Genomic DNA, 22,942 nt, shown 5'->3' with positions numbered 1-22,942 from the left:
CAAAACAGAATACTAATTTGCACCCCTTGCATTGTAACATGGTTCTGTTCAGGAGACTGAAATAAGACGTTTCTGAAGTTAAGATCCTTAATGAATCAGGCCACAAAATCTAGCAATTTTTGACAACCATTTTAATCATCAATATTTACAGAGAAAACTAACATGGATTCAGGAAATGTGACTGCTACTAAGCCCTTAGGACTCAATCTAATTTTCATCTGCATTTTATATCATGTTTGTATTGATATTTTCATATTTTATATGATATATTTTGTTAACCCTCCTATATAGGTACAGGGCCTGATCAACCACTAGGCTGATCAGGCTGCAGCCTGGGGTGCTGGGTCCCGGGGGGCGCGACGCTGCGGGTATTTTTTTTTCTTTCATTCATTTTTTTTTTTTCCCCAAAAGAAGACCCCTGTGGAGGTCTTGACGATCAAAAGCATTGGTGGTCAGTGGTCAGCAACAGGCAGCCAATCGCTAGGCTGCCTGTTGCTGTGCAGCAGACAGGAAGCAGGAAGTCTTCACTTCATGTCTGCTGATCTGAGGAGTGAGGAGCGACGCTGGCACAACTACAGGTAAGTGAAGGGGGGTCTGCCCTGCATATCTATAGGGAGGGGGGGGAAACTGCCCTGTATTACTATAGGGAGGGGGGGGAAACTGCCCTGCATATCTATAGGGTGGGGGGGAAACTGCCCTGCATATCTATAGGGAGGGGGGGCACTGCCCTGCATATCTATAGGGAGGGGGGACTGCCCTGCATATCTATAGGGTGGGGGGGGAAACTGCCCTGCATATCTATAGGGTGAGGGGGAAACTGCCCTGCATATCTATATGGAGGGGGGAAACTGCCCTGCATATCTATAGGGAGGGGGGGCACTGCCCTGCATATCTATAGGGAGGGGGGAATGCCCTGCATATCTATAGGGTGGGGGGGGGACTGCCCTGCATATCTATAGGGTGGGGGGGAAACTGCCCTGCATATCTATATGGAGGGGGGGAACTGCCCTGCATATCTATAGGGAGGGAGGGGGGGGGGACTGCCCTGCATATCTATAGGGAGGGAGGGGGGACTGCCCTGCATATCTATAGGGAGGGGGGGAACTGCCCTGCATATCTATAGGGAGGGGGGGAACTGCCCTGCATATCTATAGGGAGGGAGGGGGGGAACTGCCCTGCATATCTATAGGTAGGGAGGAGGGGGGAACTGCCCTGCATATCTATAGGGAGGGAGGGGGGGAACTGCCCTGCATATCTATAAGGAGGGAGAGGGGGGGAACTGCCCTGCATATCTATAGGGAGGGAGGGGGGGGGGGAACTGCCCTGCATATCTATAGGGAGGGAGGGGGGGGAACTGCCCTGCATATCTATAGGGAGGGAGGGGGGGGAACTGCCCTGCATATCTATAGGGAGGGAGGAGGGGGGAACTGCCCTGCATATCTATAGGGAGGGAGAGGGGGGGGACTGTCATACAAATCTATAGGGTCGGAGAGAGGTTGATATGTGTGGAGGAGGGGGCTAATATATGTGACTGGGGGAGTTTTGATGTGACGGGGGGATAGCTACAGAGTGGAGGTAAGGAAAATAGCTGCAGGGGGGATGGATGCAGCGGGGGTTAAAGAAAATGGCTGCAGCAGGGGTTAAGGAAAATGGCTGCAGGGGGTATTTAAAAAATAAAGCAGCTTTGGGGGGCATAATCTCATGATTGTGTGGCGGTTACATGGATGCTCTTTGTGGTCTCAGCAATCACTAGAATAGTAAATATTAGTGAGATGGGATTGGTAGAGGTTTGTATTTGATTGACCACAAATATTCAGATATTGCTTATATATGCCTGTACAATGGGGTACTTTTAGCTGGCCATAATGGAGTGTTTTGTTTAACTAAAGGGCCTAATCATTCAGGGTTTGTTAACATTTTGCATTAATACATTTTTGCATTTTCAAAACAGGACGCCAACTTTCCAGAAGCCAGCGAGAGGATAACAAAGTTGCAAGAGAGAAGAGCAAGAACAGGTAAGAGACAATGGCACAATCTGTCTAAATTTGAATGCTGGAGAATACACCTGAACATTCATATTCAGGAGTGTTCCTATACACCTATATATTCAGTGGGGGGGGAGGGGGGGCGCTGCAGCCGTATTAGCCTAGGGCGCCAGAACCCTTAATCAGGCCCTGTATAGGTATGTGGAAAGAGTGGCTATTGCTATTTGTTGGGCCTGTTTTAGACAGAATAGGGCCCAGGGCAATATTCAGGGTGGAGCCACCTATATAGCGAAAGCCATATCACTGGCTAATATATGCCACAGTCACAGCCATATTACACAAACCACACATTGCACAGATCACTGTTGTTTGTGTTTACTGTATTTTTGTATTTGTGTTTTACTTCACCCCTTTTCTCACTGCAGTTGGAGATGCAATACAGACAGTTATGGCACTGAATATAAGACTTTGTTCCAGGTATGATTATCATATTTAATTGGCACCACTTATACCATAACTGTGGCCAATTGTAATATGCAGCATCATATCTGATGCCTAATATAATATGGAGAGCCATATCTGTTTATGTATAACATGCAGGGCTGTATATGGATCCAAAAGGTTCACAGCAATATCTGGTGCCCAGTATAATATAGACAGCCATATCTGTACCAAGTCACTGTAAAACTTATTCACCCCCTTTGACTTATTCGCCTCCTATAAATTTTACACCACAGGATCAACACAAAATATTCTAAAATGTAAAATAAAAAACTCTAAAGTTTTTCTATAATTACAAATTAAAAACAGACAACAGTTGATTAAAGTTTTTACCTGCCCTCTTTTGCTTGGAGTGCAGCTTTATCTCATACTACAGCTGTAAGGCTATTTGGGTAAGTTCTACCAACTTTACACATTTGGACACTACAATATTCTCCTTTGCAATATTAGTCAAGGTCTATCAGGTTGGATACGGTGCTTTGGTGATCAGCAATTTTCAAATCATTTGACAGATTCTCAATGGGTTTGTAGTATGGTCTTTGAGCCATTGCAGAGTAGTGATTAAAACCACTTCAGTGTGGCTCTTGCTACATGTTTTGGTTCAATATCCTGCTTATTTATTTACTAGCATTTGTTTGTATAGTGCCAGTATAATTCTCGATGCATTACAATTGCAAACAAATACAAATACAGTAAAAAAACAAGACTTGCATTACTCCTAAGTCTTGCAGACTGCAACATGTTTTCTTCCAAAATTTGTCTATATCATGATTGACACAAATGCAATCTCAGCATCTGTGACATCCATGTTTACTGTAAGGGGTTACACCAGTGGTTCCCAAACTTTCTCAGTTCGAGGCACCCTTAGGGTCTCCAAAAAAATTTCAAGGCACCCCTAAGTCCCAATATTTACGTGGTAGTCACAATTTTCAAATATTTGGGTCAAAATAACGTAATAAGTATTTTGGTCAGGCCAGAAATACTTATTAAGATGTTTGCAAAACTAATACACATAAATCCAACGAAAATTGAGGAAAAAAATTATATTTATTTCAAAAGAACAATTTACAGCACTCATTAACATAAACAAAATAAAACAACAATATGTACAAAAATGTGTTGGTTATTAAAGAATGTTATAAAAATACAAAACGTATTATTATTATTTATTAATGGGATGTGTGCGCCTGTTGTGCACTACACAACTTTTCAAACCTTGGAATCAGCTTGGACACTGCCACCCTCATTTCCTGTTCAACATTAATTTTTGAACGATATTTGCTTTTAATTACAGCAACAGCTGAAAACCCAGCTTCACACAGATATGTGGTTGCAAATGGAACTAGGATTCACTGTGCTTTAGTACTTAGCATTGGATATACATCTTTAATAGATATCCAAAACTCTTCAAGTCCCATGCTGCTAAATTTTACTTTTAAAGACTTGTCATGGAGAGCTCAATGAGTTTTTCTTCTTCTGTAGAAGTGTATTCAGATGGGGCATTAGTACTGAATGGGTCTTGGATCCATAGAAATGTCTCCATATTTTCTGGAAAATATTTTTCAAACCAGTCACTGAGCTTTGTTAGGTGCTGCTCAAAAACTGATTTAAGTTCATGTGTCAAGTAAGCATCATTGGATGTAACAAACTGATGCAACAGGGGGAAACAGTCATTGTAACCATCTTCATTTAATTTTCTTTTCCATAGAAGCAGTTTTTTCCTAAAAGCTGATACCTTCTCAGAAAGTCTAAGAATATGTGTGTTACTTCCCTGTAGTGAGAGATTCAATGCATTCACCTTGTCAAATAGATCGCACAGGTATGCTAATTTACACAACAAGTCAGTATCCAGGTAATTATTGGCACACTTGTGTACTTCTTCCAGATAGGAGTAAAGTTCCTGCCGTAATTCAAAAACACGGGAAAGTACATTGCCACGGGAGAGCCATCGCGAGCTACAGTAATATAACAATGATGTGTGCTCAGAGCCCATATCCTCACACATTTTTTTAAAAAACCTTTCCTTCTGTGGCCGAGTTTTGATGAAGTTCACTACTTTCAACACGCTTTCCATGACTGCGTTCAGTGGAGGACTCAGTTGCTTTGATGCAAGGACTTCCCTGTGGATAATGCAGTGCGTCCACAGTGTATCAGGAGCTATGCTTCTTATGAGTGCCTGCAATCCTCCATAACATCCTGACATAGAGCGACCACCATCAGTACAGACACCAAAGCAAGTGTCAATGATCTGAAACAAGTCTTGCGCCTTTGTACCTGCAGTGATACTTTTACAAAAGAGAAGGTCTCCCACAATATTGTCACCAACAACAAAGCGTGTGTAACAAATCAAATGAGCATCCTTGTTACTGTCTGTTGCCTCATCTAGTTGTAATGCGAATTCCTTCCCTTTCATTTTTTCAATCAGCTGGTTATTCAGATCCTCAGCCATATGTTGTTTTCTGCGACTCATGATATTGTTAGATAAAGGTACCTTTGAAAGCAGCTTTCCCGCTGATTCCCCAACCATAATGGTGACCATATCCACTGCAGCCGGTAAAATCAGTTCTTCTGCGATGGTGTGAGGCTTTTTACACTTCGCAACTCTATATGCCACCTTGTAAGATGCTAGCAAAGCATTTGTTGGTATTGATGCTTGTTTAAAAAATGTACCTTTTTGGTCTTTCAATTCTTTTAACCTTCTGATGAAGTAATCGCGTGATTTATTAGCCATGTCAGGGTGATTGGTCTCTAAATGGCGTTTCAGTTTGCTTGGAATCATACTTTCTGACGACAATATTTTCAGGCATAATGCACACTGTGGCCGCTCTTCCTGGTTGACATCGACAAATGTAAATCCCAAGTCAAGGTAAGTATCGTCGTATCTGCGATGTTTCCTTTTCTTCATGACTTTGCCACTGGTGTGTGGTTCGCCATCCTTTTCTTCACTAGCACGCTTCTTTCCAATGTTGAAAAATTTTTCCATTCTTGGTGCAAGAAAATAATTCTGTCCTGAAGCAATCACCAAAAAATAATTATTATTAGTTCAAGTCAAATCCTGTGTAGCTTCTACACAAGAAGTAAAATTGCACGTTTCCCAGAAGCAACGCCACACAAATAGCAGGAACAGTGCAGGGTGGCACCCCAGAATACTGTTGTCACAGTATTGCTGTATATGTACAAAGTATATCACCTACTGATGGCTCTCCTCCATCTGCAACAGTTATTGGTCAGCTAAATTAATGAGCGCCTGGGGATACTTACATGAATACCTACATTAACGAGCGCTTATTTCACTCAATACAAAAAAACAGTGTCCTTATGTGTTAAAATGTATCTCAATGCCAAGCATCTCACTTAAAGGCGTGACAAGTTCTTCATAAACCACCATAAAAAGATATAGGAATGTTCAGGGAACAAGAATAACTTTTTGTTTTTTTAATTCAATGACTTTTGAATCATATTTAAAAAGCTATAAAACATTTCATATAACATATGCACATATAAATGTACATCACGATATGACTGTAAGTAAAAGATATAAGTAAAAATAGTTATTGGTAAAGGAAGAAAATTTACATGTACAAAAAGGCTGTTTAAATAAATGCAGAGTATGTCCATCACACTGTGCCCCTTCATCATCACATGTGCCATACTTTCAGCATGTGCCCCTTTATATATAGCCCTCTGGGACCTGTGACCATTCATTTATAGCCCTCTGTGACCTCATTGCCCATTTTTGTACCCATCTGTGTCCTCAGTGCCCCTGTTTTTGTACCCATCTGTGACCTCTGTGCCCCTGTTTTTGTACCCATCTGTGACCTATGTGCCCATTTTTGTACCCATCTTTAACCTCTGTTGCCCCTGTTTTTGTACCCATCTGTGACCTCTGTTGCCCCTATTTTTGTACCCATCTGTGACCTCTATTGCCTCTGTTTTTGTACCCATCTGTGACCTCTGTGCCCCTGTTTTTGTACCCATCTGTGACCTCTGTGCCCCTGTTTTTGTACCCATCTGTGACCTCTGTGCCCCTGTTTTTGTACCCATCTGTGACCTCTGTTGCCCCATGGAGAATCACTTCTCCTTGTTTTGCTCTGCCCCTTTCAACTCCACTTTTTCTTCTTACCATTTACTTGCCTTTCTTTCTTCTGTACTGTTTTATTCTGTCTTCTTCTGTTCTGTTCTGTTGTCTTCTTCTGTTCTGTTGTTTTCTGCTGTTCTTTCCTTGTGGGTTCTCTCGCTCCTCGCTGCACTGCTCTTCTTTGAAAATGTCGGGCGTGACGTCATCACGCCCGACGTGCAGTGCAGGGAGGAGGTTTTTTTTTCTGATAGGTTTTATTTTTTTATCTGACGGCCGGACGGCCGGCCGTAGACCAAGCGGGGGGAGGGTGGCAGGCAGAGGGGGGCACTCGGCGTTCCCCCACCTTGACCACCCGAGGCAGCTCACCACCGGCCCGCTGCACCCCTGTGACCTCGGCGCACAGTTTGGGAAACGCCGGGTTACACAGTATCTTATAACTCAACCTTGCGCTCCCTTCTCATACATGCTACAGATCTTGTTCAATCACCCCCAAAACAGTTCTCTCACATCCATATACACCTAATTTCTGCCACCACCTGTTCTATTAGGGTAATAGGACCCCACACTTTATTACTCAAATCTACCCACTGGCACACACTATGTGCCTTGTTAGTCAAAGGGGTAAGCAATACACACCAGCATTCAAGGGGTGTTTTTCATTTGTTTAACCAAAACTTGGCTAAATAAATGAACATGCTGGCAAACACAATCCTTCTTGCTAGTCAAAAAGGTTAACAATTCAAACATCAGTATTCACTGAGTTAACATGGACATGCAATATTTCTCTCATAAAATGCTTATGGATCAAGGACAAAACATTTTACATTTTAGCAACAATTTTACAGCTTAATATTGGCTAAGGGGGAAGGGACTCAGAACAGAGGGTCAGGAAAGGTTAGCTTATAAATTATATCTAGAAGCACAGGGGTTACTTGTAATCCTGATTTAAAGAGGTTGTATATTTATGTGCTAATACTAAATCCTACTCCTATTTCTACTTCTTGTCTGTAAATAGTTGCAACAAGTGTCCAGATGTTACAATAGTGATTGTTGCAACCTAAGAGGGCAAGAAGAAGCCACTTTGGTATGAGCTTATGTTGTGTAATGTAAGAGAACCCATGGCAAGGTGGTTTACAAAATATGGATACTCTTACATCAAAGGACTAATTGTCATTAGAAAGGCAGTTGACATATTAATTCTTTCTCCAATTATATAATGTTATATCGAGTTCCTGAAAAGGCCAGAGAGAACCTTTTATAAGGATCAAATTGCTGCATCCAGATTCCTTTCCCCTGGTGTTCCTAGGGGTACCATTCCAAATAAATATATTGTATTTAATAGGGTATAATACAAAAACTAATTGACATACGATATAAATGTAATACAGTTACAAAATAAAGAAATAAAAATACAGAAATATAATAATCTATATGCATGGAACAAGACAGTAAAAGATGATCAGTTGTCAATTAGATTGAGTCCCTAGAGCTGACAATTTGTAAATATCATACATCGGTTTGTAAACTTTTAAATGGGAAGGAAACTTCCCCCTGGGTGTGAATCATAATTGTTCAAAAAAATATATCAAATGTTTACCTTCCATATTTTACCTCTGATACCTTTGAGACACCTCATTCTACTTTCAATAAGCAAACCATTACTTCCTGCAAAATTCCATATCAAATATTACATTATTTTTGTAACATTACCGTTTTTTATGAATTTCAACTGGCATCAACATTTCGCAAATCATGAAGCGTGGAACAAATGTGTATTGACATCTATATTTTTTACAAAAACTATTTGTCCCATGCCCTTATATTCCGTTTTTACTGACTACAGAAATTATACACACAATAGCTGATTAAGATTTTGACCCTGACTATGATATAACTATGATAAGTCATATTTTATTTTGACTCTATTACCACAGTTATGTTATGAATGAGACACATTGGACCTGATTCATCAAGGCACATATCTGCAGATTAGGAGCGTATCATTAAAATCTCTCTGCCCATCTCGAGAACCGGGATATACACAAGTAAACACAGCCCTGTCCACTCCATCTTAGGATGCCAAGGACAGTCGATGTACAGTAATGCCATGTCACACTCAAGCACACACAGCCACTCCAAATCAAGCTCTGGGCATTGAAAAGTTGCTTGTGTTTCTTCCGTATCTCTTGATCCAGCTACAGGGCTAGTCTATGTCTTGATCAGTAGTGATGACTATCTCATATGCATGCTAGAACATGTGTTTGCAATCAGGAGCAGAAGTAGAAATGTATTTTATGTTCAGTAGACATTAAGAACATTCTATTTAGGGTCTCATGGGGGAAAAAATAGTTTAAAAAACCTACTTTTTTTCATATATATATTTTTACTGTTTTATCACGATTTATACTGCAGTGTCTTGTGTAGTAGAACACAGCAGACCAACACCTTAATTCATCAGTCCACATGTCTTCAGATCCATTCCTTGTTGAAGGAGTACACCTAGGCGATTTTCATGAACATGAGCATGTTGCGCTCACAATGCGTCCCTTGATGAATCAGGCTCCTTAACTGCAAGTCCTCATTGATCACTACAATGATCCATCCATTCTTCCCTCTATTTTGAAGTATTCAAGTTTTCCAGTTACTGAAGCAGAGAAGTATCCCCATTACATTATGCTGCTGGATCTAAGCTTCATGGTAAGGAGTGTTCTTGGGATGATGGGGAGTATTAAACTTCTTTTTTTTGTCACCCCCTATAAAGCGCAGATTTATGAAGTGGTCAGGCTATTGTTGTACCATTGACAGCAGGGGCAGGTTGGGCTGGGGGCAGGGCCTCCCAAGCTGGTCCCATAGTGGGCTACCTTGGGCTGGGTCACTGAGCCACCTGCATGTTTTCCCTTTAAAATAGGCTGCTGAGTCAAGTCCTACCCCCCCCCCCCCCTTCCCCCGGGTAGAATTTGATAGCCCTCCACAGATTCTCCAATGGAAGACTTTAACGCTGTCTGTGTTGCCATAGGCCACTTGGTGACCTCCCTAACAAGTGCTTTTCTCGTATGGCTGCTCAGTTTTGGAAAGCAGCATGCTCTATGCAAATTCCCAGTTAGGCCATATTTACTCCATTTCTGTGTGATGGGCTTGATAGTGCTGCAGGAGATTTTAACTAATCTCATATCATTCCCCTGATTGGTGCTTTTCAAGAACTTTTTTAAGGTGTACATGCTATTGTTGGAAAATACATTAGCCAAGGATTTATTTAGCAAAGCAAAAGGGATGAATACTTATGTAATCAATTATTGTCTGTTGTATTCACAATTGAAGAAAAAGCTTTAGATTTGTTTTTTATTTGATAGTACAGTATTTTGTGTTGATCAGTGGTAATAATTCCTGAATAAATCATTTTTTATTATATTATATAATATAACAAAATAAAATGTGAAAAATGTCAAATATTTTTTATAGCTACGATATGTCCCTACTGACTCATGCAGACTGTCTATCCTCGTCCATACAATGAACCGCTTCCTCCTACCCACTGGGTCCTGCTCACAGCAACTGTCAGCCTATTGGCTGAATGTGTTGTTTCTTGCCCTTCATGCACCAATCGAAATTCAATGTGGGACAGGAAGCCAAAAAGCTGGGTAGAAGGGGGAAGTTAGAGGAAGTGAGTACCGCTTCACAGCTCAAGAGGTTGCATAACTGACTAAAACACTAAACCCCCCTCTCCCCCTACATCGGCCCTATGTATGATTATCCACCAGAATCACTCAGCCAACCTCAGAGAGCAGACACAACATAATTTTATTGACAATAGGTAATTTACATGTCAGCAAATTAGTGACAAGAGCTGCTTAACAGACAAACCAACAGTTTCTATATCCTTTAACTGCCTAATAGGACCCTGGACAGGATAGAACACTGGATCTGCTAACTGCACAGCTGGACATGGCGCAATTTAAACACTTTTGACAACTGAACACAACAGTAACAATGAAACACTGAACATTGTAGCGCTTACTTATAACCTATGATGAACATATCTACAAGCTTAACTTTAGTCTAACAAGATATGTACTGATTAGTTGTTGCGCCTTAATTATATACAATACACAATGAGCACAGGAGTAGCAATTTCCCATCAAAGTATAGTTTATATTATACGTGCTAGGCATCTTGGTTTCCTCACAACACACATTAGGAGAGTCAGTTTCTCCTATTTTTAAAATCAGTATTCCACAAACATTAGAGCAGGCAAAACAGTTTTTTGCAGAGAACCCCTTTAAATGACAAAAACATCTTCTAGAACAGTAAATGTTAGTATTAGTGATTGTTCTCTTTTATATTTATTTTCAGGTTATGCATTTAGTATTTGTTTACTTTTTTTATCTATGTATAATATTTTTTTAGTGGTGGTATACATGGTCCTGGTCTAATGCTATTCACCATTTGGAGTAGGATGATAGAAAAACATTGCATATTGTGTGTCACAACATATTGAAGAACACAGATGAATAGTGCCAGATGAAGCACAACTCCTGCACTTCTGATTATTGTCCACACAACTGTAACAAAAATGCAGCCTTTTACTGTACATATTCCTCCTGCCAAATGCAGAGTTTGGGGACATTGTGAATATCTAAAGATCAGCCAAGCGAAATGGGATGATAATATCTCTCTTAAAAACGTCAGATCAACATTTTGTTTGCTTTATCATCTTTCACCAGTATAGTAAAAACATTAATGTTGATGATCCATTCAGACCAAGATGCATGAATATAAGTGCAACTTATATTTCACTATTCTCCTATTTAAATATATCTGGATACAAGTGAATGTAATGTATTAGTGAATGTCAAATTAAATTAGCATTGTACTGAACTATGCAAATTGTGCTTGTTATAGGAAGATGTACGACACGTTTGGAAAGCTATGGAGACGTAATGGATTCTATCTATTTATATTATGTCATTTATAGCACGTTTAGTGAGGCATGGATGGAAAGGCAGCTCCTTATGTCTATAGATCAAATTGTTACCGTTAGAGTGAACAAAATAATTTGGCAGTTTAGAACTCAACAGTGTGTGATCATTAATGTCTCATCTTGTAACTACATTTCATCAAATTAGCTAATACAGGGGTTTTTGACAAGTGGGGCTGCAAAAAAATGCAGTTTGGTGTGTCATATTTGAACAAGAAATTATATTAAAAAAGGAAGATATAACAATTAATTGAACACAATAACATTATAAACATTAAAGTGCCTAGAAACATAGAAACATATCATTTGACGGCAGAAAAGAACCACTTGACCCATCTAGTCTGCCCATTTTTTAACCTATGGTAACCTCCAACCCTATTTGATCCTTATTTCTTTGTAAAGATATCCTTATATCTATCCCAAGAATATTTAACTTTCTATACTGTATTAGCCACTACCACCTCTGACGGGAGGCTATTCCACTTATCTGCTACCCTTTCTGTGAAGGAATTTTTCCACAAATTTCCTCTGAACCTATTTCCCTCCAGTTTCAGTGCATGTCCTCGTTTTCTAATGATTCTCTTCCTTTGAAGAATGTTTCCCTCCTGTACTTTGTGAAAACCCTTGATATATTTGAAAGTTTCTAACATGTCCCCCCATTCCCTTTTCTGCTCCAAACTATACATATTAAGATCTTTTAGTCTTTCCGGGTAAGTTTTGAGATGTAGTTCAGGCACCATTTTAGTTGCCCTTCTTTGTACAGTCTCTAATGTTTTTATATCCTTCTGGAGAAATGGCCTCCAGAATTGAACACAGTATTCTAGATGAGACCGTACCAATGACCTATACAGTGATATTAATACTTTCTTTCTGCTACTGACTCCTCTTCCTATGCAACCAAGCATCTGACTTGCCTTCCTCATTGCTTTGTTACATGATGTTGCATTTTTTGCCATTAAACTAGAGTTACCACACTATTTCTCTAGTCTAACTAGATCATCATTCATTTGTTTTACCCCTCCTGGCGTGTCTACCCTGTTGCATATCTTTGTGTCATCTGCAAAAAGGCATACTTTTCATTCAATACCATTTGCAATGTCACCAATGAAAATATTAAAAAGCACTGGTCCAAAAACAGATCCCTGGAGTACTCCACTAGTAACATTTCCCTCCTGTGAGTGCACTCCATTTACTACAACACTCAGTTTTCTATCCTGCAACCAAGATCCTAGTTTAGTTTAATTTAATTTAATTTAACTTAGTTCAATTCAACCATCTCAATTCCTAATTCGAAACTTTTAAGTTTATTTAACAGTATGCAAAGTGGGACAGTGACAAAAGCTACATCTACGTCCCCCAATGTTCTATTACTTTAGTCACTCGGTTAAAAAAGTCAATAAGATTTTTTTGCCACAATCTCCCCCAGTAAATCCATGCTGTTTGGTATTCTCTAAATTTCTGGATTTGAGATTATCTACAACTCTTTCTTTTAAGAATGTTTCTATCAATTCCCTTACTACTGATGTAAGGCTCACTGGTCAGTAGTTGTTTGCTTCTTCCTTGCTTCCACTTTTGTGCAGTGGGACTACATTCACTCTTTTCCAGTGCTCTGGCATTACTCCAGTAGCCAGTGACTGGTTGAATATTTCTGTTATTGGTATTACCCTATTAGTATCCTTGAATGTATCTCATCTGGCCCCATTTTTTATCCACTTTCAGTTTTGAGAGTTCTGTTAGGACATTCTCCTCTTTAAATGTTCTTGTATCTACCTAATTTTTATGAATATACTTGCAACTTAATTTTGGAGGTTTCATGATGTGACCTTGGCTTCCCTCCTGACTCCAGCTTCTCTATTCTTCTTTGTACTGTGTAGCCCGATTGTGTACACGACCCGTCTATACTGACTTCGCTTGGACTTTCCCTCTGAGCCACGTCCCCTGTTTAGCTTGGTCCTACCGCAGCCTCTCCATCTTACCTCCTTTTACATCAAGGGGTTTACCTAGGGGCCGCAACCTGCGAAGGTCCGGCAGCAAAGCCCATACCACCTTACGGCAGTTCTTGGTGAAGACCGCACCCTAGATAAAACCTGCGCAAATTCTGACTGGGTTTACTACCGTGGGCATTACAGTTTGTTCTGAACAAAAATGGATGGCTTCGGTAATCACTCTCCATGAGATCTCCTAGATCACCTTGTTGGACGTGTGGACGAACAGAAAAAGAACCAAACCCAGCTTTAACAATCCCTCCAGGCTCTCTCTACCCAGCTAGATACGCTCCAGAATACTTTGGTGTCTCAAGCTGTTACTGCTGCCTCTGCTCCTCCTACTCAGAATCCGGTAACCCCTTCCACTTCTGCTAGCCTACTCCGGATACCAAACCTTCCAAAATTTGATGGAGATTCAAAGGCTTGTGCAATACAATTTGAGCTTCAACAGGGAATTTCCCTATTGAAAAAACTAAAGTGACATCATTTTTCTCTTGTCCGCTTTGGTCTGGCCCTCTCTCGCAACGATCCCATGTTGATTAATAGCTCCACATTTTTGGCAACCTTTAGGTAAATTTTCGATGAAATGGGTCACGTGCCCAGTGCCGCTTGTATTTTACGCCTTCACCAAGGGTCTCTTCCCCTGGGTCAATATGCCATTCAGTTTCATACTCTCACTTCTAAGCTTCGCTGGAATAATGAAGCCTTAGTCACCACATTTTAGCAAGGTCTTCCCTACCGAATAAAGAATGAATCAGCTGCTCAAGAGTTACCTGCTGCTCTGTATGACCACATCTCCCTACGCAACCAAATCAATATTCAATTCCGGGAGCAAAATCAGGAAAGGGAACATTCTCATCGGTCTACTCGTTTCCAAAATCCATGTTCCCTGCTGAAGAACCAATGCAACTGAGCTGCTCCCGTCTCTCTCCAGATGAAAGGGAGGAACGTTTCAAAAATAACTTATGTCTGTATTGTGGGGAGTCAGGTCATATCCTGAGTAATTGCCCTAAATGGCTGGGAAATGAGAAAACCTAACTAGCTCCGGAGAATTTAGGTTGGGCTCCATTGCTTCATCTCCATCTGATTCTACTTTTTCTATTGATGTGACTCTCTGGCACTCTAAAGGCCAGGCTCAGCTTCCAGCCCTTATCATTTCGGGCACAAATGGGAATACTATTTCAGCACTCACAGTAGCTAGACTCTCCTTACCAACCATCTTTCTGGATCAGCCCATCTCCATCACTGCCATAGATGGTAAAAAAAATTGTATCTGGAAAATGCACAACTCCTATAACCATACAAATTGGAGTCCTTCATAAAGAGTCCATCTCTCTTCTAGTTATCCCCAAAGCTATAACCCCCTAGTCTTGTGATTACCTTGGCTCAGGGCCCATTCTCCGGTATGGGATTAGCATATGGCACAAGTTCTTTCCTGGGGACCTGACTGTCATCTCTGCTGTCCGCAAAAGGTTCCAGTGCCCAAAAGGGATCCTCCTCCTACTCACTTGGAACCCTTAGACACAGGCCCGGCACTCCCATTAGGCAAGGTTAGGCAGTTGCCTATGGCGCCGGGCTCTGGAGGGCGCCACAGAAATAGGGTACTTAATTAATTACTTAATTACCACCGCACAGTTTCCGGTGAATCCAGAGGGAGGGGCGAGGGGCCATGGATCGTTAACGCCCTCCTCCCCTCCAACAGCTGATGGGGCGGACCTTCCCTCCAACGACTCTCCTCCACTCCCCCCTCCCCTACTCTCACTGACTGTCGGGCGTGACATCATCATCACGGCCCGACAGTGTCAGTGAGGGACAGGACTCAGCAGCAGCGATAAGCGCCTTTAAGGTAAGTAAAAAGAGGGGAGGGGAACATTTACACCCAGGGGGGCGCATTGAGACTCAGGGGGCAGGATTTTGAAATTGTGCCTAGGGCGCTGAGAACCCTAGTACCGGCCCTGCTTAGACATTCCACCTCAGTACACCTCCTATGCAGATTTTTTCTCTGAATAACAGGCTTCTAAGCTACTTCCTCATCGGGCCTGCGACTGTGGCATTGAGTTGCTTCCTAATAAGGTGCCACCTTGGGTCGCGTCTACCAATCGTTACCAGAGACACAGGCCATGACTTCTTATATTGAGGATAATCTACAACAAGGCTTCATTGGAAAATCTTCTTCGCCTGCTGGCGACAGGTTCTTTTTTGTAAAGAAAAAAGATGGTGGTCTCTGTTCTGGCATAAACTATCGGGATCTTAACGCCATTAGAGTAAAAAACAGATACCCTTTACATTTAATATCTGAATTATTTGACCGGATCAGGGGAGCTTCATTCTTTACTAAATTAGACCTCCGAGGAGCGTATAGTTTAATCCGAATCAAGAACGGGAAGGAATGGAAAACTCCCTTAAATACTCTAGACGGGCACTTCAAATATTTAGTCGTGCCCTTTGGGCTCTGTAATGCCTCCGTCGTTTTTCAAAACTTCATGAATGAGATTTTCCGTGAAGTCCTATATCAATTTGTAATTATTTATTTGGATGACATCCTTATATTCTCTCACAATCTATCCTCTCACCGAAAGCATTTCTCTAGACCGACCACAGGAACATTTTATATTTACAATCCGCCTCTTGTTTGAATCCACTACAGGCTAGATGGTCTTTGTTTTTTTCTCACTTTGACCTTCTCATCACATTTTGACCGGGTTACAAAAAAGCTGATGTCCTTTTCCGGTCCTTCGATTCTACTCACCAGGAATCCTTGACGAAGGAGTGGATCATATTGGATCCCAAGTGCATTGTGGCCAATACCACACCCATGAATTTAAGGATACCACACGGAAAAACTTCCATTCCCACTCATCTTAGAAACAAACTCCTCAAATGGGCCCATGCCTCTCGCTTTGCTGGGCACATAGAACTCAAGAAGACTAAAGAATGGATCTCCCAAGCCTACTGGTGGCCCTCTTTACACTCTGATGTGGAGGGTTATGTTTCCTCTTGTTGTGTTTGTGCCAGGAATAAAGTCCCTGGACCCTTAAATCCTCTTCCCATCCCGGACCATCCATGGAGTCACCTCTCTATGGATTTTATTATGGGTTTACCTCCCTCCAAGGGTTACTCTGTGGTCTGGGTAGTTACGGACCATCTCTCTCTGGCAGCCCATTTCATACCTTTAAAAAGTTTGCCCCCTGCCACCACCTTGGCTCACTTTTTTTAGTAGCAGATCTTTCAATTACACAGTTGTCCTGACGTGATAATCTCTGATCATGGTACCCAGTTTGTGTCAAAAATTTTGGAAAGGTTTTTGCAGTGTCTGTGAAATTAAACGTAATTTTTCATCTGCAGTGCAGGCTGACGTCATTGCGATGCCTGTCACTAAAAATTTAAAGCGGCAATGTCAAGTTAAGCGTCTAAACACTTAACCTTAGGGGTCCCGACATTGCCCCTTTAAATTTTTAGTAACAGACTTCGCGATGACGTCAGCCTGCACTGCCGAACAGTTCTTCATGACTTGCTGTCATGATGCTGATCCAATCGGAGATCTCCAGCGTCGTTTTCAAGCTAAGTCTGTTTTTTTTTCTTTCGTTTTTTTCAGGTTTTCGGGTTTATTTTGTAGGCCTTGTCCAAGTCGGCATACTCGTAATCGTTTTTACGATTACCACCGGGAGCCATAACCCCACATCAGCACTGACACTCATTTCTTCCAGGTTGCAGAGCGCTTTTGGTGAGTAGCATGTGCCCATTATATAGTCCCCAATCTAGTCTTCAACCTTCGTTCAGTGGCTCAATACTGATTGAAGATATCAGAAAGCTCTTCCCCGTTGGCATTCAGCCTCACAAGATGCAATAAGAGTTTTGTGCTTACAGATTGTTAAATTTATCAGGAAGTCACAGTATATGCACACATTATATATAATAACTGTATTGGCTTAAAACGTAACTGTGGAGCTTGCGGATTTGAAGAGACAATAGTGCTAAAACGTATACTAATCACAAACCACATTATGTGAGACACGAGGTGCAGCAATGATGGTGTCAACATAACCCCTCATTTCCTGCTGTCCCACAGGGGACTACACCAGTATTTCTAGTCTGGCCATTCACAGTAATGATTTACAATCTGGATGCACAATACATTTGTTGCATCTTGAGAGGCTGACGGGGAAGAGCTTCAATCAGCAGATCGGGATGTAGGAGTAGATGGTGTCTGGGACTAAAAAGCAAGAGACAGCCAGGGCAAGTAGGAAGGAGGCTGCATGTTAGTACACACTATAATGTATTTCTATTACTAGGCATTATTATTAGCACTATGCCTAATGACATATTTCTATTAATATTCATATTATTTGGCATTACTACTGTTGCCCATCTTAATAGCACATTATATCTATTAATAGCCATAGCGTTTGATATTAAGATGGGCATATTAATGGCATATCAAATTAATAGGCCTATTAGTTTACATTACTACTCATGGGCATTTAAATATGGACATATTCATGGCAGATGTCTAAACATTATTACTGATGGGCATGCTGCTATTGATGGACATAATACTGGGCATAATGTAGTAACTATTGCAGCTGTGTAATATGGATAGAGTGATTTATCATTTTTTATTTAGGGCCCTCTTCTGTCTTGATGCATAACTGAGTGTTACAACTATGTTTTTACCAAGCAGTATGAATTCAAAAATTGTAAGCCAAAGATCCAAATGTGAGCTTCATTATTCAGGCATGAATGCAGCACTCTAACAAGAATCTGAACAACAATTAATGCATTTACACAGTTTTATATATCTTTCTTGTTACTGGGCAGATTTTAGTTATTCACTCTGTTCTGGATCTCCCCCGATACAGTGTTTGACCTTGCAGGGGTCCACAGTACATTACATCATAACCATTTATTTATATAGCACTACCAATTCTGCAGCACTGTACTGAGAATATTTGTCGTTCACCCCAGCACTGTGAGGCAGAAATGCTAACCACTGAGCCAGCATGCTGACCATGGTTTTCTCTGGTTTTTCTTGTAACTTGGTACAATCAGGTACAAGATTGTGACTTAACTCCCTCTTTGCAGAGGAATGGTCTGCTCAAGCTGCTGCATAACAGACAACTAATTTTTATCAACTCTTAAAGCATAAGCTAATGTACACATTTATTATTTGAATTCATACAAATGCCATAAAATGTATAACCTTGAACACGGACTGTATTACCACCAAAAGGGAGAAGAGACAGAATGCTACAGAATACTAGCTTTATTTTTTTTACCCCAAAAATTATTAGTCTTTAAAAGTGGAGAAAAATAATAGCCAAATGAAAATACTCAGTCATTACAGTATATCATTAAATTTGAGGAGGAAATCTGAGGTTATATGAGAGTTTTATTTGATAAGGACAAAAATATTCACACCAGCATACCTTATGCAATGTTACATTTTACTTATTGCCATCATGTCATTGGGTGACAATTAAGTCTCAAGACTTCTCCAAATCATTAGTGAAAATATTGCAGAAACTAATGAAAAAAGTGACCTTGTATTGTAGGTGGGACCTAATTGTCAGTGGACAGGGCAAATTGTCAGTAATAAGGACAATGGATATGCTACTGCATAGTGACTATGCTTCACCTTGCCACAGGAGTGGTTATGGCTATTTCTTTAGACAATGTTAGTCCACCCTCCAAACCTTCCATTCTAAACATACTGACAATGTTCTGTGCACTATTATTAGTTTAAGGGGCTCTAACCTTCACGAGCAAAGCACCATGAAGAAAGACAAAGTCCTACTGCATGGGTCAATTCCACAAAATCACGACTGTCCTATCAGAATCAGGACAGTTGGAAGACTGACCTTCTCTCTAATACCTATTCTTGCAGCTTAGTTTACTTGCTGCTTCTGCTGCTGGTGTCTTATGCTCAATCACTGCGTGTCTGGACCAGGAATGTTGTGGGCCTGTTTGGGAAGGTGATAGGTATATGAAATATGAAAGCTGAGCAACAAGTGAACATTTTAGACCTCCATCTCGCCAACCAGCCGCGACATTAAAAAACAGTGTTACATTTAATAAACAAGCATATTTCCTCCCAAACATTCCAGACATTAAATTAAAATAGTTCCCATTTCATAAATGTAGACATTTTCCACCAACAAGTCCTGACATTAAATGAATAGGATTCATATTTAATATATATGCCTATTTCCCTCAACAAGTCTCAACATTAAATTAATAGCATTCATGTTTAATAAATAGACTTCCTTTTTTCCTCAACTAATAGCCCTCAAACCAACCTAAAATCAAATTAATAGCTGCCATAATCATCCTAACATTAAATCAATAGCCCCCACCATCACTGAATAAATAGCCAACACTCACAATACATTAAAAGACCCTCTCTCATAAAACTTCAAAATAATTTTAAGGCAGCTCCATGACATCATGTTGGCCAGCAAACTCCTGATTAGGTCTATGGCCAGTCCATCGGTAACTGTATATCTAACCATATACAAGTGCTGTTTATGTAGAGAACTGTTCTGAATATGGTCATCAACAGTTGAGTTACATCCGTCTAACCTACTTTCCTCTTTCTCTTATGCACATCAGAGTGAATTTTCCCAGAAATTCAGACATTTCCCAGACATTCAGGGAGAGTAGGCAAATATGCTTAAACACATCAACATTAATTATAGCCATGTACAATGTTTATGAAATGGCTCAATACATGGATTATTTTCTAGCAGTCCATCTCATGGAGCATGGTCTAAATATTTGTCAATAGCTTCATTGCATCTTAGAACATCACTAACTGTGAATTTCCAGGGGAATTGCAAGGGGCACGAATAGAGCGCAACAGAGATCAAGCCACTTAAAATTATTGACTTTAGAAGTAATGAATACAGGGACATTATAAGAGAAATTATTTGAACTACAGCAAATCTTAATCACAAAACAAATGGATAAATAAATCAATCAGATAGCAAATATTTGTCTTAAATAAAACTTCCTCTTCAAATATCTAGGGAATAAACGTAAGAGGAATAATGCTGAGCGCACACATTTATGTGTTACATGATTAGTTTAACTCTCCTACTGAAAACAATTTTCAAGTAATTAATGTAGATTTCACTTGCAGACTTCACAAGCCTGGAGAGGCCCTATAGACTGTATTATATATAATTGCAAGGTATTCATTTCCATAATGGAACTCGGGAAGAATATTAGATTTATGCTGGGAACAGTTCACTATTATCTAAACAAATACAAAAGGTTTCTTTGGATTTGTTCCAGCAAAATGAAATAATGCAACAGATGCCATTATTTTACAGAAATACATTTTGATGGGATGTGACTTTCCAGGTGATCTGTAAATGTTGTTTTCCTTGCATCCCTCTGTATGTATAAGCCCTGGGCTTTATAGAAGGGTCAAACAGCGCATATTAAAGAGTTTCATTTTGTGAAGGTAGGTTTGATCCTTCTGGATGTGCGGCAACAGCTGATATTTCTTGGTATTCCCAGAGGTGAGAGACAGCTATTAATAAGGAAAAGCACGATCTGTTTGCTAACCCATAATGTGAAGTAACAGTGTTCAGTGACAGGAATATCTTACTGATCTATCAGGGTGCTTTTAGTGCCACTTGTAGTTTCAGATTTATTATTCATCATCATCACCATTTATTTATATAGCGCCACTGATTCCGCAGCGCTGTACAGAGAACTCATTCACATCAGTCCCTGCCCCATTGGAGCTTACAGTCTAAATTTCCTAACGTACAGACAGAGAGAGAGAGACTAGGGTCAATTTTGATATCGGCCAATTAACCTACTAGTATGTTTTTGGAGTATGGGAGGAAACCGGAGCACCTGGAGGAAACCCACACAAACACGGGGAGAACATACAAACTCCTCACAGATAAGGCCAGTGCTGTGAGGCAGAAGTGCTAACCACTGAGCCACTGTGCTGCCCTACTTCAGCCTTGCTATGAAAAAAACCCAAATAAACTTGGCTGGCCTTTTATATAAATAAGAAAATCTGGATTGTCACTCAAGTGAAACATTTTATTCCTAATGAGATTATACAAAACAAAAATAAGTAATTATTTTCTATCCTCTTGGCTGATTGCTGAATAAGGGAGCCAAAAAACTTCTTTATTGCCACCTTATACCAGTACTTCCAACAGTAGACTTTGAGGAATTTTTAGATTGACATATTCACCTTTAAACTTCTGAATAATCAAGGCACAAGTTATTTAGGAGAACATTTGTACGCTGATACCACTATATGCTTCCTTTGACCTTAATCAATATTGAAATTAAAGGTACCCAGTGTCCATCTAGAACTTTTTTGTGATCGAGCCATTTCCTAGACTCTATCACTCTACAGACAAGGTTTGTATATACTGCAGATGGTTCAAATAATCTGTGGAACATTCTACTTCTAAGACACACGGCCCCACTGATACTTTTCAGCTGCTATCTCCTCCATTACAAAGTTTCCATTGTCCATTGTGAGTATGTTACATAGTGGAGATTCCACAAGCAGCTTCCGTCTACCAGAGGCCTGTTTACCTTGGAGATAAGGCTGAGCACTGCTATCTTTGGAGGGTAGCACAATGTGATCCAATTGTTTAACCTCCTATTAATACTATTAATACTATTTCCTAGATGTCATTTTGATTTTGATAACTTTTATCCCTATTATACGGAATATATTATTCTAGAATATCTCTTAGCCTGTGGAGAATATTAAGTTTGAATACATATGCTAATTATACAGTTATAATGGTTATATGAATATATTTTAGAAAATTGTGCATATATTAAATTAGTTACCTAATGGATTTATTATATGTGTACTGGTTATGGGAATTGTATATTCTATGAATGATTTATAAGATCCCGACATATATATATATATATATATATAAAATATGTTTTTCATATTTATATATAATTGTATGGAACGTTGTGATTTTAATATATTGATATATGTGTATATTTTTATAATATATTATATTTATGTTAATAACCACTCCTAAACATTTCATCACCCTGATTCCTCAATCTATGCAACACAATAAGTACTGATCATAATGTGTTTTTTTTCAGGTTCAAATAAACTGCAGATTGAATATTGGCCCTAGCACAGCAGGAGGACCTCTAGCCCTTTACAGTGAGGGGACTTATATTTAATCTACCACTTTTGAAAGCTCATCATTAGTGGTCACAGCACACAGCAGTGAAGTCACCATTGACTCTCACTTTATCTATAACACTGTCATATACACTGCTGAACTTCATATTTTAAAACATTTTGCCACCACAGATTGATTATTTATTTACTGGGGACAGACTGAGCACACTAGGTAGAGAAGGCAAGGTATCAGCCTTATGTGTACAGTAATTAATGTAAGTT

General features: G+C 40.0%; 1 protein-coding gene across 1 annotated transcript; it reads right to left on the bottom strand.

Annotated features, from left to right (window-relative positions):
• Positions 1 to 3,921: 3,921 nt before the first annotated feature.
• Positions 3,922 to 5,469, bottom strand: LOC142095401 (zinc finger BED domain-containing protein 5-like). Its single transcript, XM_075178350.1, has one exon. The coding sequence runs from the start codon at positions 5,467 to 5,469 to the stop codon at positions 3,922 to 3,924; it is 1,548 nt and encodes a 515-aa protein (XP_075034451.1).
• Positions 5,470 to 22,942: the final 17,473 nt, after the last annotated feature.

The sequence above is a fragment of the Mixophyes fleayi genome, chromosome 6 (assembly GCF_038048845.1).
Source record: "Mixophyes fleayi isolate aMixFle1 chromosome 6, aMixFle1.hap1, whole genome shotgun sequence".
Taxonomy (NCBI): domain Eukaryota; kingdom Metazoa; phylum Chordata; class Amphibia; order Anura; family Limnodynastidae; genus Mixophyes; species Mixophyes fleayi.
This window is presented reverse-complemented; position numbering and strand designations above follow the sequence as displayed.